At 36.9% G+C, this 20,248-nt stretch overlaps 2 protein-coding genes across 2 annotated transcripts; one reads left to right on the forward strand and one right to left on the reverse strand.

Moving 5' to 3' along the window:
* Positions 1–16,583: 16,583 nt before the first annotated feature.
* On the reverse strand, positions 16,584–17,102 carry NCS54_00333700 (ABC transporter domain-containing protein; the record flags this gene model as incomplete). Its single annotated transcript, XM_053148914.1, has 1 exon — positions 16,584–17,102. The coding sequence occupies one exon, from the start codon at positions 17,100–17,102 to the stop codon at positions 16,584–16,586; it is 519 nt and encodes a 172-aa protein (XP_053004889.1).
* A 1,580-nt stretch (positions 17,103–18,682) lies between these two features.
* NCS54_00333800 (FAA-hydrolase domain-containing protein) lies at positions 18,683–19,578 on the forward strand (the record flags this gene model as incomplete). The annotated part of the gene is made up of 2 exons (XM_053148915.1): positions 18,683–18,856; positions 19,426–19,578. 2 exons carry the CDS (start codon positions 18,683–18,685, stop codon positions 19,576–19,578), a joined length of 327 nt encoding a protein of 108 aa, XP_053004890.1.
* Positions 19,579–20,248: the final 670 nt, after the last annotated feature.

The raw sequence follows: 20,248 nt of genomic DNA on the forward strand, positions 1-20,248 counted from the left end.
TACGGTAGACTATAGCGGGCATATAGGTTTATTTATTATATCCCATAATCCATTTCCTATAGTTAAAACCTTCTACGGCGGCTTCTTAGAAGTTAGCTTATTTATTTGCCAATAGCGGTAGTTGCCAGGCTAAAGCCAATACCATAGGTTCTTTTATCTAGAGTTCTATATATCTAATTACAGCGATAATTCATTATCATAGGAAACTATCTAGATTTTCCTTCCTTTTATCTAGTTCTAATAGAGGGTTCTATATATCTAAGTTAATAAGGTATAACTAATTAGTCTTTTAGGGCTTAACTAGTTTATAGAGTCATTCCTTCGTAATATTACTAATCACATAGTTACTAATAGCTTCCTCCTTTATTAAATAGGTAGCTTAGTAGGGCATAGTAATTTCTCCCCGCTATACACCAGTATAGTCATATCCCATTTATGCTATTCTAAGTATCTTAGTAGTATAAATAGCTATTTAGGGCTTAGTGTTTGCTTAGGTAAATCTTACCTACTTCTTACCTTCTAAGAGGGGTTATTATGGTTTTGGTTAATAGCATCCTTCCTTTATATCTCGCTACTTCTTCTAATATTTATTAGCCTTATAGCCTTTCTTATAGTAATAATAATATTTAATATCCTTATTATCTTTTTAGGCTACTCTAAGTTCTATAGGTCCCGCGTAGGTCCTATAGGAGGTATTACCCTTAGCTTATTCTTACTTTTAGGACTGGTTAGTATTACTCTTATTGCCCTAAATTCGTCCCTTATTAGATTTCTCTATACATCATTTAAACTATCAGTTATTAATCTTAATAGCCATATCGATATAGTCCTAGAGGTTATTAGGTTTTTCTATTTTATAGAGTTCATCCTTAACTTCATCTTTAAGTCCTTTATAAAACATAATTTAAAGGGCACTTATTCCCTAGTTAAGGAATAAGGTAATCTATATAAACTCGGCTATATAGGTTAAAATAGCCTTTATTTATCATAGGTTCTTAAGTTTCTACATAGCTTACTATTCTTTATTAATAATTCTAAAGTTTCGCCTAATCGCATTCTTAAAGTTCTTATATTTAGCAAAAAGAAATTATATTTCTTCGGTAGGTTCATTCCTAAGAAAATCACACAGCTTAGGCTTAAACCAAATAAGTGCGCTACCTATAAGATATCTACTAGTATATAAGACCTTACTTTTAGCGCTAGCTATCTTAATAAGAAAATACTATTAATATACCCTAAGGGATATAAGGAATATCTTAATATAGATAGCCTATCTATTAAATAGCTCTAGGTCCTTAGGCTTAATAATTTTACTAATATCTTTATAGGTAATATTAGCAGCATTATATTTAAATATTAGGTTACTAAGATTATAAACCTACTATTATGCTAGGTTATTTTACTAGGCTTAGAGCATAGTAAGTCAGTCAATCTAGTTCTATTATTTATTAATTATTTACTAGTATTATTACTACTACTATTTTATAGCTTAGCAGAAACATTCCTACATATTATTCATAGATGCCTCTATGCTTACTAGTTATTCTTAAGTAATCCTAGCGTTATTACATGCACTATCTAGGAGGTTATTATACTAAGTAGTTAGGTAGTTATATTTATTCCTAAGTTTATAGACTTCATCCTTATATAAGGCCGGGATAATATATTCCTTATCGTTATTATCCATATCCATCGGGACATTAGGTTCCTCTGGCTTAGTCGCAGGCTATCCCTATTAGGGGGTAATAGGTAACTTACTGCAAGGGGTAAAAAGAGATCCAGTATTAGGCGCTATAGTAATAGTATTACTCAGAGTATATAATATACTACTAAATAAGAGCTATTAATATATGACGATCATATGTTTCCTAAGGGATAAACTAGTCATACTAGGTTTATATTAGCAGAGAGTACTAGGCATAATCTAAGCAATAATAGGTATAAGTTACGTCTAGTAATATACTTAAAGGTATTAAGTATAACTAAGTTATATTAATAGCTAAGGTAGCTACTATATAAGAAAGTACAATAAGTGCGTTTTATATACTTAGGAGGTTTACCTTAATTACTTATTCCCAAGAGGGTAATCAGAGTAATCATATAGGTAATCATAGGTGATCATAAAGTAATCACCGTGATTACTTAGCTCCCAGAGGTAATCACATCCTGATTGGTAGGTAACCGTGGGTCCTTCGTTTATCACGTAATAAGTGCTTTGTCAGGTCATGACATAATAGAGGGGGAACCTCGTGTTATAACTATAATATAGGCTAGGCGGGGAAGTATGGTAGAAATGCTCTAACTAAGCAAGGGACTAAAGGGACTAAATATTACTTATATTAGTCCTAGGACTAAATATTAAATATATTAGTCTTACCTTAGACTAAACCTAGAGAATATTAGTCTAAAAGATTAACTATAAATATATAAAATATACTTATTATACTTTCTTATATAATAGCTACCTTAGCTATTAATATAACTTAGTTATACTTAATACCTTTAAGTATATTACTAGACATAATAACCCCTATTATTTAAGCATAGCGCAACTACTCTATTTACTAATATAAACCCAGCATGACTAGTTTATCCCTTGGGAATATACATGATCGTCATAGGGCGGCCCTGAGATTTACTTTACTTAGTATAATAAAGATAGATAAAAGAGAGGTAGTTTTTACTATGTATTATTATAAAATATAGCTAAAATAGGTAGTGATTGCATGAAAATAAGGATATTATTAAGTGTGGGTCCTGTCTTATAATTTTATAGCTATCTCATAATTTTATAGCTAACCTAGCTTGCTAGGTTGGCTCGCCTGGGTCACTAGACCCACATGAGCCAATGGGTAAATAAATGAAGCGAACGTTAATTAATAGGTCAATACTGATTCAATCCAAACTATCCCACCACTGTGACTGGTTTATCCCATGAGCGCCCACAAAGCTGCAACGCGTACCTCGCCCCACCTTGACCACGTGATAGCCTTAGTACAAGCGGGGTACGAAGCAGACTCGCTACGGCTGCCGCTTATGCAATGTCGCGATTTGTAACAGCCAAGATTGTTAGGACTTCTATCACCATGCAATTTAGGTGTGGAATTAAGTACCTTTCATTTGGTGCATTTTAATTAGCCCCGACCCCTCGTCGTGACTTGGTTGCAGCCTTGTGGGCACTCATGGGATAGGGTAAAATCGTAGTACCTCTACACGATGATCTTAATAAAACAAAAGGATTGGTGGTATTAAAAGGTCTAAGCTATATATCCTGCAAGGAGCAGAGCTAAGTCTAGCTATGCAGTACCCACATTTCAGCCATCAATAGATCAGACCTCTTGGTCATGCGGTCTCAATAGGAAGACCCTTAAGCTTAGGATCTATTACTATCTTTACTGATTTGATTATACTAAATTCAAAGATAATAAGAACTTCCCTGCACTATAATTGCTTTTGGCCTCCTTAGCCGCCTTATTTACCTTATTACTATCCCTAGGGCAAGCGCCGATAGATAGATTATCTATACTATAGTCATTATAGGCATCTCATTTTATACTCTATCTTTCTTTATACCCCCTTTAATACTCTTTTCTTAAGCTTTTTATTTAACTTCATATTATTTATAATATAGCTTATGGCATTTTACCTACTTAAAACTATATAACCTTTCTTTGCTTTTATTATTATACTCCTTAGGGGAGACTACTAATAGACTATAATAACGAAATTCTTCCTAAATAGAAAACAGGCACTAGGACCTACTTTGCCCACTAGTATTATAATTACTAAAGCTACTATTAGGGCTATTTTTAGCGCGTTAGCCCCGCCGGAATAATTATTATTAACAGGGCAGGATATACCTAGAAGAAGACGCCCTGGCCTTTTTGTTTATTGCTTACTTTGCCTACTATCTAAGTTGCATTCTTATTAGTCCTTGCCCGCGTCTAACCTTTAAAACTCTAATACTCTTATTAAGCCTTTTCTCTCTTATTTTCTATCCCTAAGAATCCCCGAGAGCGAAAAAAGGTCCTAAAGATCTTTCTCTTAGACCCTTATCGCGAATATAAAAGTAATAACTTTAACCCCTCGCTAGCATAAGCTTTTTAGTGCTAACTAGCTGCATACGAGGATTCGCCGCTATTATCTTATTTAATGTTTTATTAGTCCTCCCTTTAACTCTTAGTAGCTTCTTATATCATTACTTAGTAGTAAATTAGAGATAATACCTAGTATACTAAGTACTAAGGCGTCTAAAGAGGCGCTTTACAAATAGCTAACATATATGCACAGTAACTATTATTTTACGCATTAAGCTTTTTAATTTAACGCCTAAGCTATGATTTTAGTAGAGTTACTAGAGGAGATACATTAATATAGATATCCTTAGTAGAAGCTTACTAAAAGCTAAATATATATAGCTTTGTTTGCCTACGCGAAAGTTTATATTAGTATTATTACGTCTAAAGTAAGGAGAGCCTAATATTACTAATATTTATTATATATCCCCTAATTCAATAGCAATCTAAATCTTATGCTATTAATAGTCTTAAGGCTCTAAGCTATACCTTGCCCTAGTGTTTTATTATTAATAGTTAGCGCCTAATATCTTATAAGCTATTATAAGCCTCCGCGGCGGTCATAATAGGGGGCATAAGTCAATTACATTTATTTATATTAGCGATCTATTATCACATAGTAAGCTATGCCTATAGATAAAGTACTTAGCGCATATAAATATAATAGATTATGGCATTATTTCGCTATTATTAGGCTCAATATATTAGTGCTCTAACACTAAGGCAAGGTATAGAGCAGAGGCTTATAATAGCTTATGGGATAGGGGGTCTTAGGGCGCGTGACTAATAAGGTAATATATTATTTATCTATATACGCCGAAGGTATATACTAGCAGGCAATAAAAGTATTACTACTAATAGGAGACTTGATTAGTCTAAACCCCTTGTTATGGCCTACTTAGAGCCTTAAGACTATTAATAGGATAAGTATACTTTTTTTAGGATTATTTCTTAATATAATAATATTTTAGATTATAAATTGCCTCTAATTCGCTTTAAGATAGCTTTATCTTAGGCGGACGATAATAAGATTAGCTTAGTAACCTCATAAGTTAATATTAGGCACTCTAAAGAGATTCTAAATAACCCCGACGATATATTACCTCATAATTCTAAAGGGTACTCTAACTACGAGGATAGAGGAAGTAATTCCCAAAGGCCCAGTTCTGAGACCCCTATCTCAAAGGCGCGCCTAGGATTTCACCGGATAGAAACCTAGCCCGTAATTAAGAATAATAATAAAAACGAGATTTTTCAGATTACTACAGCACTTTCCTATCACTATTCTATCGCTATTGCCGGTAAAGGCCTATCTTGCGTCCATATGCTTATTACTTATAATAAAGACTCCCTGGCTTTGGACCCATAAAGCGATAAATTTAGCTTAGAGAAATGGCTCTAGAATTTCATTAAGACCCTTTGCGAGTAGAATATTATAGCTAAGTAGATTAACGTGGTATTTAAGGATCTTAATATTATAGGCATAAGAGCTATTATCTAGGTCTAAGAGATAATTATATTAGTGCTGCTCGCTTTTTTATAACTCGGCGAATTTTTTAGCTTTAGAAAGAAGGAGCATAAGTATATTTTAAGTAACTTTAATAGTCTTATTTGAAGTAATAAGCTCTTAATTATCCTAGGTAGACCTAGGTCGGGGTATAATACCCTTTTAAAATTGCTTTATAGTAAGCTCTATGGATTAATAGTAGACGCGAAATCTATTATTTACTATAATAGAATTCCCCAGAAGCTTATAAAAGAGGAGTTTAAGGGTAAGGCCATTTTTAATTATAAGGTAATAAAATTAGCCTTTGTTTTGAGCTATGCTAATATGCTCGCGTAGGTTAACTAATACTTCCCTTACCTCATAGTAGGTTAAACCTTAGAGTTTATAGCCTCGGTTCAAATACTATCTCGCTAAATTAATAATATAAGCTAGAAGGACTTTATTTAATATATCGCTAAGGTTATTATAGCTGCATTTAGTCTTAGTCATACCTATAATACTAAGATAAGAAATAACTTTATTCGCGGCGTCTTTGGTAGAGAGAGAAAGCAAGTATCTCTCGCTAAGATAATCCTCTCTGGTTCGCCTTTCTCTACTTAGGATAATAGCACTCATAGCCTTAATTCCGCTATTACTCTTAAGTTTATCTCTACATTAAGAATAGCTACTAATATAGGTAGGCATGCCAGTACTATAGCAATCTACTAAGCCAGTTAAGCCATTTATGATCTTTTCGATAAAACTATTATGCTCTATGAGGGCCAGTAGATCTACTTTGGCCCAGCAAAGCAAGCTAGGGACTTTTTCGAGAGATAGGGCTGGCATTATCCCCTATATTAAACCACTAGTGACTTTCTTATATTAGTCACTAACCCAATCGAGAGAAAGGCATAGCCTAGAATAGAAAATAAGGTCCCGCGAACTCTAGATAAGTTTAAGTAATATTGGCGTAAGTCAGCTAAGTACCGCGCATTAAAATAAGATATTAAGGCATATGAGGTTAAGTATATAATTAAATGCTAGGGAGAGAGTATTACCTAGCTTTAAGAGGTTAAAAATAGGTAGTAGTCTAAACACGCTCAACTAAAATCCCCATATACTCTAAGCATCCTAATATAGGTCTAGCTCTATACTAAGCGGGCCTATTAATATATCTAAAATAACCTCTTAGTAACTAGAATATAATATTTCATGCTACTCTTTATAGCTCTTATTATTAGATCTATCTTCTATGGAACGCCCGATATAACTATTGGATTCTATGCTAAAGGCTCTATTTTATTCCTAGCTATTCTTCTTAATACATTAACAGCCATTTTGGAAATCAGCAGTCTCTATAATTAGCAACTAATTATAGAAAAATATACTTTTTTTGCTTTTTACTATCCTACTTATAAGGCTACCACTAGCATCATAGCTAATATATTAATTAAATTTACTACTATATCTATCTTTAATATTATACTCTACTTTATAGCTAAATTATAATAAGAGCTAGGTAATTTCTTTTTATATTTCCTAGTTACTTATATATCTATGTTTATTATAAGCGCTATCTTCCGCATAATAATAGCTATTACAAAGATAGTATCTTAGGCTATGGCCTTATCGGGGGTTATGGTTCTTGCCCTCGTTATCTATGTCGGATTTATTATTTACCCTCTAGAAATAAAGATTTAGTTCTCCTAGATTCAATAGATTAACCTAATATATTATACTTTTAAGATTTTTATCGCTAATAAATTCCATAGTCGTTAATTTATCTACTCTAGTATTATCCCGCCTTATATGCCTCTTATTAGAAACTCGTAGATTTGCGCTACTATTAGCGCTATCGCTGGTCAGGATTATATAAGCGGAGATACCTTTATTGCCAAATAATATAAGTATTATTACTCTAATATCTAGAGGAACTTTAGTATTCTTTAGGCTTTTCTTATTAGTTTTATAGCTATCTACTTTATCGCTATCGAGCTTAATTCCTTAATAAGTAGCACTACCGAGGCTTTTATCTTCCAAAGGGGTAGTATATTAGCTTATTTATGCATCGGTTAAAAGTAATCTCTAAAGGATAAAGAGACACTAATAGATTTAATTAATAAGGGGAATACCATTAGTAAAGGCATTAAGGCAATTAAACCTTAGAGGGATATTTTTACCTAGCGCAATATTATATATAATATTAAGATTAAGAAAAAGCAAAGATAGCTTCTTAATTATATCTCTAGTTAGGTTAAGCCAGGCATATTAACTACGCTAATAGGCATTAATAGTGCTAGAAAGATAACATTATTAGATATGCTTATGCAATATATAAGCATAGGTGTCATTACTAGTGATATGCTTATAAATAGCAAGCCTTTTAATACTAGCTTTTAGCATAAGACGGGCTATATGCAATAGTAAGGTATATAAGATAAGCTAGGGTTATGATATTTTTTAATACTTTTTTAGATTTATACCTCGAAACTACTACTATCCGCGAGAGTTTATAATTTAGCGTAATACTAAGGCAACTAAAGTCTATTAGTAAGAAAGAAAAGTATAAATTTATTAAAGAGGTAATTAAAATACTTAATATAGAGGAGTACATAGACGCCATCGTTAGTATTCTAAGAGAGAGTCTTAATATCAAGTAGCGAAAACTCTTAACTATTAGAGTTAAACTAGCTATAAAGCTAAAATTGCTTCTTTTCCTCAATAAACCCACTAGTAGTCTTAATTTATAGAGTTCTTAGGCTATCTACTTATTCCTACGAAAGCTGGCTAACTCTAGATAGGCTATATTATTTACCGTCTATTAGCTAAGTGCGATTCTCTTTTAGGAATTTAATTATCTACTCTTCCTAGCCAAAGGTGGTAAGACTATATATTTTAGAAATATTAGAGTTAACTCGTATACTATGTTAGACTATTTTAAGTTAAAGGGAGCCTAAAAGTGCGGCGAGGAAGAAAACCCAGCCGAGTATCTTTTAGAAATTAGCAATAGCAGATCTAATAGCGAGGGCAAAGACTAATATACTGTCTAGAAGAAAAGTAAAGAATAGGCGGCCGTTGAAACTAAGATTAATAGAATCTATGCTGAGAAATAGACTAAAAAGGTAATAAGAGAAGATAACCTTACCTCCTAGACCAAATTCGTAATGCCATTTAGGTATTAACTTTAAGAAGTTACTTATCAAGTTTTCTAGTAATATTAGAGGATGCCTAGTTATATCTTTACTAAATTCCTTCTAGGTATTACAGCTGGTTTATTTATTAGATTCTTGTTCTTTAACGCTAATAATATACTAGCTAGAGTGTAAGAGGTTATCTTTGCTATATTTCTTCTAATAACAATCTTCTTAACTCTCGTATAGTAGGTAAGTATTAATAAATAAAACTAGTAGTACTTAAAAGATATCCTAATATAATTTATAGATTTAACCGCTTTTTATCACGTAATAATTACTATACGAAGTCTAAGAACGCCTAAGTAAGGCATACTTATAGAAGGCATTTATTATTACTAATATTATTATAGAAATTCCCTATTAGATTATTACCGCGGTCCTTATTTATACTTATTTCTATTACCTAGTTATAGGCATCTAAAGCTCTACCCGACAGGGATTGATCCTTCTCTTTATTATCTAGCTTTTTATCTATACTAGTTCCTTTGCGTATATAACTATTACCGCTATACCGGATACATAGATAGCAGCTAGTATTATTATATTGCTTTCTCTAATAAGCACTATTTTTAGTAGTATACTCTAAACTCCAACTGCTCTTCCAGGATTCTAGATTTTTATATACTGCGTTTTACCCTTTATATATTAGATCAATAGCATTATATTGACAGCGCTTTATAATTAATAGATTACCTATTTAGAGAAAGAGATATCAGAATTTAACCTACTTAGTAGTTTAAATTGCGGTGAATATCTTAAACTATTCCTCTAAGAAGCCCCCGGAATACTATAGAACCCTAACGCGAGGGAATAATATAAGTATTACTTAGTTAGCACCGCCGATTAATACCTTATAGCCTCCTTAATCTATTAGAGTAAGTAATAGCATAACTATGGGATCTTCTAGGCTTATATTAGCTTTAATATTATCATAGTGATTATCTTATATTATTATTTCTAGGTAAAGAAATTAGGTAGATAATAATATAGAGGGGTATAGATCTAAGTATTAAATAGTAATAAATCGCTAAAAGCCAAAAGTATTTATAGTAAGAAAGGAGTAATTAGATATAGCAAATATAATAGTAGTTACTATATAGTTATAGATACTTATTAAAATAAGTCTTATTAAAGCTATAGATAAAGCAAGTAATCTAACTCTTATTAGGTATCGCCGGGAAGGATAAGAAGAAATATCTCGACTAATTAACCCTAGCGAGATTCTTAAATATCATAGGTTCTTCTAGGTTAAGGGAAAACTAGGGATAAAAAAGTCAATACTAATGAAATTTGCCCTAGCTTAAGCTTAAAGGATAATAAAGGACGGGGTTATCCTCTTATTCTTTTTAATATATGTAGCGAGAAGCTAGAGAAATCCACGTTGGCATATATTAGTCCCTCCTCTTCTAGCTCCTAGAAGGCATTCCCGGCCTCGAGGCCATATTTAACTCACTTTGCCTGACTTTATGGCCGCGAGATGGCCGGATAGAGTGGACTATCAAATTACTCAAGAATCTCTTTAGGCAAGCCATATAACTTCTTAGCTAGTCATATGTCGTTTACTTCATCGATGCGCTAGATAAATGCGACAAAGACTAGATTCGAGATATGGTGTCATTTTTCAAGCATATTAGCGAGCTAGCCATGGCCTCCAATATCTAATATCCGGTTTCAAGTCTGCTTCTCAGCTGACACTACCCTCACATTGCCATCGGTCACGGAAGAGAGATAGTCTTGGAGGGCCAGGAAGGCCACGATCAAGTCATTGCCAAACTATTCGACAGCGAGCTCAAGATCGGACGCAGCAAGTCACGGCGGAGATCTGAGCTGAACTGCAGGCCAATGCGTCAGGTGTCTTCATGTGGGTTGTCTGTTGAAACTGTATGACTAAGATGGTCCGATCTGCTGGTGGCTGAGATGTGGATACTAAGTGAGGAGCTGTGCTGCTCTCAGATACATGTAATTTAGACCTTTCAATAACAACACATCATCTTCCACTCCCGCAGTATTGTCTTATCATTGTCCTAGTTGTAGATATCCTTATTAAGGAACATGACCGCGGACGCCTATACGCTTTATGCAAACGACTTCGAGAAGTTCCGGCCGGCTTGTATAATCTCTTCCGGGATATACTTACTCAAGATACTCGGGACAGAGACGAGTTGGTCCTATGTATTCAATGGGTCCCTTTTGTAGAAAGGCCCCTGAGGCCAGAAGGACTATACTTTGCAGTTCTCGCCGGGATAGACCCCGAATCATTGGGGCTCTGGGATCAGGAGCTCACTACCCTTGTCATTATTTAGAGGTTCATACTAGATTCCTCTAAAGGACTAGCTGAAACCACAAAGTCGACGTCTCCAGTTGTCTAGTTTATCTATAAGTCGGTATGGGATTTCCTTCTCAAGGATAATAGCCTTCGGGAGATCTGGCCGAAGATAAGGGATCGGTTTTAAGGGCAAAGTTATTAATAACTAAAAGAATATTGCCTAAGGTATATTTATGCCGATATTGCTAGATCTCTTTGTCTCCCTGAATTACTTCTTTAGGTCTTCCCCCCTAGAAGCGACTAAGGAGCAATATAAAAAACCCGTTCTTTATAGCACCTATCAACAGAAGTAACAATCTAGTCCTAGCGCTTGCGGAGCTTAACTTATAAAAAAGTATAGTCCCCTTAACCCCATTCCGGAGACTTTGTCAGAGCTTCTTAGAGAACCTAAACTAAATCCCAAATCTTAGGCGCGATTCCTGGTCTCCTAAAAAACTACTCTTAAAATCTACACGAAAGGGTAAAACAGATATTATTTAATTATTACTTGTTACGGGCAAAGTAGATCTAAATAGCCGTGATGATAGAGGGAGATGCCGCTATATGGTGCGATACCGGCTGCTTGGGCGTGATAAAGCTGCTCAACGAGGCGGGCGCCGACAAGAATGCTAAGGGACGTAATAGGCAGACGCCGCTACACTATGCCACCGAAAGAGGCTACTTAGACATCGCGAGACTGCTCGAATAAGACCTTAACTACCTCCCTGCCCACCCTCGCTTTTATACCTAGACCTAGTTTTTCCCAGAAGTGGGCTAATATTTTCTTTAATCTGTATTGACTCGCTCGATCTTTAAGAAATATTGCCGAGCACGGTATCGCTAAACCCGGAGATTAGCTAGGTCTTATCGCGATATTAAGGAATCCTTTTAAAAACAGCTAGGTCTTAAGGCTAGGGGTCGTTCCCTAGGCATGCGGGTGGTTCTTATGGCTAATACGCGAGAACTCATGCCATTAGTAGTAGGCAACTTAGTAATTAATTCCCCTAAGTATTCAATATCCTACCTTTTATTATATAGTACGTATATTCGGCCTATTAGTTAGATTAGTATATTTATTTTTATATTTGCATTCTTATTAAGTATCTGCCCCTAAAGGACCTACCTTTAATCTTAAGATCCTTAACCTATATATAATACCCCATATATTTAATACCTTTAGCTATTAAAGCGTATCCTAGTATTAATAGTAGCACGAGGTTAGATGCTATGAGTTAATTAAGGCTACTATTACTATAGTCTTAACCATTCTATTAACCCCTTATTTAATTCACTCTCATACTATCTTATTTCTATTTAAAGTTAGCCTATTATGAGCGCGAACTTCACTATCTCTCTAATAGCACTAATATTCGGTATCTAGTTATCAGGGTTCTACGCTACTATGCCTCTTAGGTAAAATAATAAGCTTCCTCTATTATTAACGCTATATTAGAGAATACTTAATACACAAGACAAAGCATTATCTAGTTAACCATTGCAGAAAAGAAAACCCTCCTCAAAAAGTCACCTTTTATCAAGCTATAATAGCGCTATAATTACTAGGGAAAGGTATATCTTATTAAGATAAAGCTAAATATAATAAACCTCTAGGTATTACCTAATCTAGTCTATAATGTCTAATCTATAACTTTCAATCTCTAATAGTCTATTTAGTAGTATTAGCTAAGATCTAAGTTTATTATTTACTTCGCCTTCTTAGAAGTCTTAGTGCGGAGCTTTATTAGCACGTAAACAAAAGTATACGAACTAATAGCAAAGATAACCATAAGGCCAGTATCACGCCAACCATAAGAATACTCCTTTAAGTTCAGGGTGCATAGGTAATTATCGCCCTTAGTATATAAGTAGACCTTATACCTAGACATTGTATTAGGGTTAATAAGGTTATTAATTATGCCTATGCCCTGCTTAAGGTAGTCTAATAGATAGTCGCCGCAAGTTATTCCATTAGGCAGATCAAAGCGCGTAAACTCCTTATCGTCATAATTGATGTCAGTGCCCTAGATGTCAAAGACTAATATACTCCCCATAAGGTAGTTAAAAGGGTTTACCTAGTAGATCTAGTACTACTAAAACTCCTAGATTTGTTGGTATAGCACTAATATACCGCAGAAAGACATAAGAATACTAATGAGGAGAGGGTTAACTAGAGATACAAAGACCTCGTTGGGGGCGTAGGCGGCGATGAACTGGCTAATACCTATATAGATAAACTCGTATATAAGTATAACGAAGAAAGTTCCTCTAGCGCGCTTAGTGTTGTTCGGGAAGCTAATAGTATAGTACTAGCAGACAAAGTAAAATACAGCATAGAGCATTAAGTAGGGAATTTCCGAGATAATAAGGCCCATCATAAAAGCAACCCATAAGTATATCTTTAACTTTTTCTCTTATATCTCGAAGATATCACAGCGGTAAATAAATAGAGGCTAGAGCTACGCTATAATACTAAGTGCAATAAAAATAAAGTTAAAAATCATAAATAGCTTAAGTTAAAGCTCTCCGATTAATTTACTAATATTCCAGAATATAAATCTATTAAATAAAGCTAATAAAATATATAGAATAATCTTATTATTAATATAATTAGTATTATAATATAGAGATAGATTTATACGCTATATTATAAGCCTAATCTACTCCTATATACTCGTCGCAAACTCATAGCTATTATTAATAGTACTAGGAGGCTTAGCCGCAGCATCAGAGATTATTTAACTAAGTTCCTTCGTAATAGCATTATACTCAGGAGACATAAGCTAGACCTAGTTCTAATCCTTGCCCTAAGATAGATACCTAGAGACAACATCAATTATATACTTAGCAAGGTTTACCTCATTAGGGCAAGGGGCACTATAGCGACTAAAGTACTCCCTAATTGTCTTAGCTTATTTACCAATATCTCTAAAGTAAATAGTCTTACTACCCTTAGCCAGCAGAAATAGCATATTAAACTAGGCAAAGAGCTAGGCCAAAAGTTAATAAATAGTAATAAGAATAGCCTAACTAATACTAGCAAGCTTACATAAGAATCTAACTATATTATAAGCTAACTAGCTATCTAGACCTAAAGTAGGCTCGTCTAAGAAGATAAGAATACTAGGCTTAGATACCAATTTAATACCAATTATAACACGCTTACGCTGCTCGACGCTTAGGCCAGCGCCGACTTCTCTAATAAGAGTATCTACAAGGTCATAAAACTCTAAGAGGTTAATAATAATATCTATATATTTTAGCTTTACTACCCAAGGCGTATCGCAGCTTTATCGTAAGAGGGCAAAGAACTCAAGGGCCTTATAGATAGTCGCGAAAGGTTCATAGATATCCAGTTACTCACAGTAACCAGCGGATCATTAGAAAGATACTAGCAAGAGACAACTATCCACTATAATCAAACCATAGATAATACCTTCAGTCTTCTATTATGCCAAAACATCCAAGAGAGTAATCTTTCCAGCTCCAGAGGCTCCCATCAGGGCGCCCAGCATACTAGGCTTAACCCAGCCCTAGACATTATCCAGCAAGGTACGATCTCCAGATAGCATCTTAACAATATAGGTAAGATTCTTCCAGGTAAAAACCAAGGTATTATAAATAAGGTCCTCTTATTCTAAGTTACTAGCCACATCATCGCCGGCAATAACACCATCATCGCGGCTACTAATAGCCTTCTCCTTTCCTCCAACCTATCCCTCTTCATCAGCTTGGCAGAGAGCAGCCATAATATAAGTATTCTCTCGAGGAATAACTAAGCTAGGGCTATCCTTAGACGATAAGTGCCACTATAAGGTAGCCATAATAGTAAGAGCAACAAAAAAAGCCCACTACGCCTAGATAATACTAAAGTTCCTCTATAGATAAGAATAACTATACGACAAAGAGGCCAAGTAATTATCACTAGTCATAAAAGTCTAACCAGGCCGTGCTCTACCCACGCCGGCATAAGCCTAGTGCTCCTCGCTTATAAAGCTAGGCCTACTAGGGACTAGGTTTAGTCTAATACATAGAATAATCTTATTATAGAACTCATTTAATAAAAGCGCATCAAAGCCATAAGCCATAGGGTTGATCCAAAAGAATTATATAAACTAGGGATACATCTAAGGCTTTTAAATCATATAGCCAGAGTAAATAATAGTCGCCGAGATAAGAAAACCAGAGACCTTAGAAGCACTATTAAAGGTTCTAAAGCCAGCCCTAACAGCCCTAAATAAAGCAGTTATGCATTAAAAGAGAATCAGTTAGCCTAGGACCCTAAAATTTCTATTTACTAAGAACTTACCATAGTAATAACAACCAAGATAGCCCAGAAGGTAAAAAAAGCCCTAGCTATTAAGGTTAGGCTAACTATGAAGTAAAGGATTAAGGAAAAAGTCAAGACTTAAAATAATATAACAGGGATATTAGCCATAATCTATGCGATATAAAATGCCATAGGATAAAAGAAGGTGAATGCCTTATGCTTAAGAAGCATAGGATAACCAGTAAAGGAGTTAGTAACTTTGGATATAGAGAGGAGAGAGTTAAAGAGGATAGCAAAAAAATAGGTACTAGACTTAAGGAATAAGCTAGTAGAGGTATCTAGAGCATTATAAAATAAAGAGCCGGCAATTAGGGCTTAGATAATAGTAAATACCTGCTTAATAATAAAAGTGGCTTTATCTCTAAGTAGAATCTAATATTAGCATGCGATATAAGCCTTAACCTATTAGACAAAGCTAACCGTCATGGGACTAATATCTTGTAATTTCTTATCCTTTTCTTACTAAATGCCCTCTTTAAATAGCCTCATTCTCTTTTTAGCAAGATTAATTATCAGATAATTATATTCCGCTATTATGCGCTTATATATCAGGGACTTTTCGTATTTAGCTTAAAATATATCGCCATTTCGTAGGAACTAGTTTTCGTAGTTAGGGTAAACGTCTCATTTACTAAGGACGGTAATACCAGTTAAGTAGTTAGCTATGTTAGTACTATGCTAGCATATAAATCCTATACTCTCTATAAAAGGCTTAGCCTCCTTTATAGAACTATAATAAACCTCCTTTCCCTCGTTAAGGATAAGGACTTTATCAAATAAATTATAAATACTATTACTAGCCTGGTAAAGTATGATAATAGAGGTAAAGCTAAGCATATTTATTAGAGCTTAAATGGCCTTAGCCCACTCTAGCGCCCTAGATTGAGGTTAGAAATTATATGCAAAACGTTATTTCTCGTGAAAATACTCACGTGCTAGCATCTAGACTACAGGTAGAGTTATCCCAGTAGAAAACCAAACCTCGCGTAGTTAAGGTCTTAATAATTAAGACCCGCTTTTATTTACCGCCTAAAATACCTCGAATAAAAGCATTACTAACCTTGGTGTCATAGGTATGCTCAATGCCTATAGATTGAAGCAGGAAGTCTCGTGTCTTAATCCTTATCTCTTCGCTGGAGGTCACGCCGTCAGGGAGATAAAAGGGCACCTTAAGTCGGGTTGCAAAGTCTATGGTTTATCTAATAGTAAGGAATAGAAAGAATAATTCCTCTTCGGTGTTCATCACGATCTGGCCCCTATAGTTCTGGGCCTCCTTAGTAGACATAGATCCATAGTGAACATCGCCAGAGACAGTGGCGTATCCTCGTCGCTTATTAGCAATCATGTTGAGGAGCGTCGTGCATCCAGAGCCGGGTCGACCGAGGACGAGTAGCATCTCTCCGGGCTTGACGCAACCATGGCTATTATTGATGATGGCCTTTAGAGGAGGTTTGTGCCGGGACTCTTGGATGAGTGTTGGGATGTTGAACTGGGAGACAACGTTTTCGTGGACAGCCGCATCGGCTGCGATGACTTTAACGTTCAAGTTTTGCCAAGTCACACCAAGCTCACGGTCAGGGAAGCCTGATGTTTTGGCGCGTTGCTTGAAAGCGGCGATATTGGGCTTCAGCGCCCAGTCAGAATCATCGTGCTCAAGACCGTTCGTAGGAGTCTGGTCGTAGACCCTCTGGGTGTCGCTACTGTCCGAGTCCATGGTGGATGTCTGGATGATGGGCCTCTGTCCGCGTGGTTAAGGATACTAGCCGCAACCACTGCTGAAATAATCGACAAACGTGCCTTTAAAAGAAAGATGGCCAAATTTCAAAAAGGGTGAAAAGATGACAATTTCAAAGCTCTTTCCTAAAAACAAGTGAAAGCAAGGAGAAGCCAAGCCGAGGGTTTAATATCAATGAGATGCGCTGGATCAAGACCAATTGGGCTGTTGAAGCTATCTCGCACTCGCAAAAAGTTGACGCCGCTTAGTCATTGGCTAAGGTATAAGTTAGATGGATAAAAAGCAATCACATGAAGAGGCGACAGCAGAATAGAACAGGACCCGATTCAAGCACGAAATACGGGTTCAAACCAGAAACATTTTTTCCAATTTGCTCGCAATAAGCATTTGCGTGTGGAGAGTGTGGAGAACGGAGATCGGAGATCAGGGTGGCGATCAATTCAATCTAGGCGTCGATTGAGTTGCACCAGGGGTGGCACGGTCTATAAAATGGCACGTGCACACTCGCACGGTGCACAGAGTGATCTTTTGCCCACCAGAGGAGTGGGTATGATTTAATTGATCGCCACCCTGCCGGAGATCGGAAGCCAAGATAAGAGCAAAACGCCGACGAGCTCCGGGGTATTTCTCAAGATCAGATTCACCGGCGGCCCGGGCACGGAGGAACTGCCACGTGTGGTCTTTGGGTAAAGTCGGTCTTTGTAAGGAGCGAATCCGGGATGACGTATTCAGATGACGATTTGAGGACTCACTCGCGCTGACTAAGCGACAGTTTGAGATCGGTTCTTTCGAAGACGAGAGGGTTGCTCCTTCCACAGGTAAAACGGGGCTTGAGCGGGACCTTTCTTGTCGGACAACCGCTGAGTCAGCGGTAGTTGGAAACATGACAATTCGCCGCCTCCATGTTACCATCCTCAGCTGAGCCCTTCATTATCTTGAAACTCGTTTTGGAAATTCAAAGTCTTCGCGATCGGAGTTTGAGGAAAATTTTCGCCGACTTACCGATTCTGCCTGCGAACTGACACATACGTAGCTATCTTATCCGTCGCCTCCGAAAACATCAACTGTTGCGGCGATAGGCCTGTCCTCTCCCCCCCGGACCCTTCTTGGCTGTTGTGGCATAACCGAGACTGGATACCACGCAACGAGACCGCTGGAGCTTTTCTCTCTCTTCATGTCTGCATGTCATCTCTGATTCATCTCGTTCTCCGTCATTGTACCAAAAAGGGCTTGCGATGCCTGTAATAAGAGAAAAGTACCCATTCCGATCTCGGGCTTCCCATATGTTCTTGTGCCCATTGAAGGGATCAAGTGGGTCGCATGAAGAGATACTCCGACCGAGATGCTCCGGTTCTAGATCCTCGCCCCCGGTATATGTGTATGGACGCTCAACTCGGACCTCAGTATCGCTAGCTGTTTCCACAATCGGTTCCTGAGACTTGACATGGTGGCGGTTGAATACATTTGAGTGTGGAATCTTACATGATACCTTCCGCCGTCACTGCGAGTGTCTCTATCAATGTTTTATGTGAATCCCTCAACCTTTCCTACTTGCTAAAATGTCGTCCTTCTCCCATCTGATCCGCTTCGAATGTGAAGAGGACGATAAGGCCTACTTTGCCGACCTCGGACTCGATTCTGATCAGTTGCCTTCTCCAGGAACAAAGCTGGGTGCATTCAAGTCGTTCGATGGCCTCATCAACAAGCGCGAGAAAATCATGACTTTACGGCGGGTATGTCTCCCAACAGTCCTTGCCTCCCAATTCTCGAATCTCAAAGCCCAATGGTGAGACGTTCTAACCTGCACCAACAGCTACTAACCCCTCTTCCGCGAGAAGGTATTCCAATATATTGTGTGGGCCTCAATTATCGCAGCCATGCTACGGAAGCAGAAGTAGGGATTCCCTTGATTTGATGTTCTCGCAGTATCTGACACACTTGGAAAACGAACAGCTCCCAATTCCGTCGTATCCTCCACTATGGACGAAGCCAGTTGAGTCTATCGCACACCCTTTTGAAGGAATTCCGGTCAATGACTTGTGCGCTAATAGTCTCCTCGATTACGAAGTGAGTGATTGGAGTTAAAGCTCCCATCACGTTAACACAATAATTGACCACCCTTTTCAAGTTATAGGGGCAATTGGCGTTCGTCACCTCGAAAGAATGCCGAGATGTGTCGCCAAAAGATGCTAAGAACTATATCCTGGGTTACACCATTGGGAATGATCTATCTTGTCGCTTATTCCAGCTTCCCAAAAACTCTGGGGGTCAATTTTTTTTTTTGGCTAAGGCCTTTGACAAGTTTGCGCCTATTGGCCCAACATTGATCTGCCCGGAGGTTTTTGCCGACAATACATCTGCTTACGTCCTCACACGGGTCAACGGCGAGATCCGACAAAAAGCGGATCTGCAAAAGGACATGATATTTCCCCAGAGATCGTTCTTAGCCATATAAGCCAAGGTGGGATCATCCTCAAGATATCCTTGACCATTAGGGAAAGATGCTTAATTCTATAGCAGGAATAACGATTCTAGCGGGTATGGCAGTCATGGCAGGCACGGCAGCGGGAGTGGGCGCCTCAAGTCCAAGCAATTCCTGCAACATGGCGATGTTGTAGAAGTTGAGATATAAAAGGCCGGCACTTTGACTAATACAATAAACTTTGAGTAGGCGTTGGTAATACAGCAGACGCTCCCTCCACTATCTCCTGAGTGCGTGAAGCCCTCCAAGGCGTACGCCGCCCCAGTGTTTTGCCTTTAACAGCTAGCGCCCTTTATCTCCTCTGCTGTGCTAAGACTATAGCAGGTCATGAGCCCCACTTGGCCGCGTCATTAATAAGGTACCTTCCGCTACCTATAAGTTGCCCCTCGACGCAATACCATAGATTTTACTAAGGGATATTATTAATTTCCTATTAAATTAAAATATTAACTATGCCGTCGGTACCTAAGGAAGCACTAATTACTAATACCTATAATAATAATAGCTTTATTAAAGACCGTAATTATAGCCGGCTATAGCCCGACGATATCATATATAGACCTAATCTCCCTGTAACCACATAGAGAGGTTATAACTTTTAATCATAATATATTACTTATCGCGCCTTACAGGTTAAAGAGCT

Source organism: Fusarium falciforme, chromosome 3 (assembly GCF_026873545.1).
Source record: "Fusarium falciforme chromosome 3, complete sequence".
In the NCBI taxonomy this organism is placed as follows: domain Eukaryota; kingdom Fungi; phylum Ascomycota; class Sordariomycetes; order Hypocreales; family Nectriaceae; genus Fusarium; species Fusarium falciforme.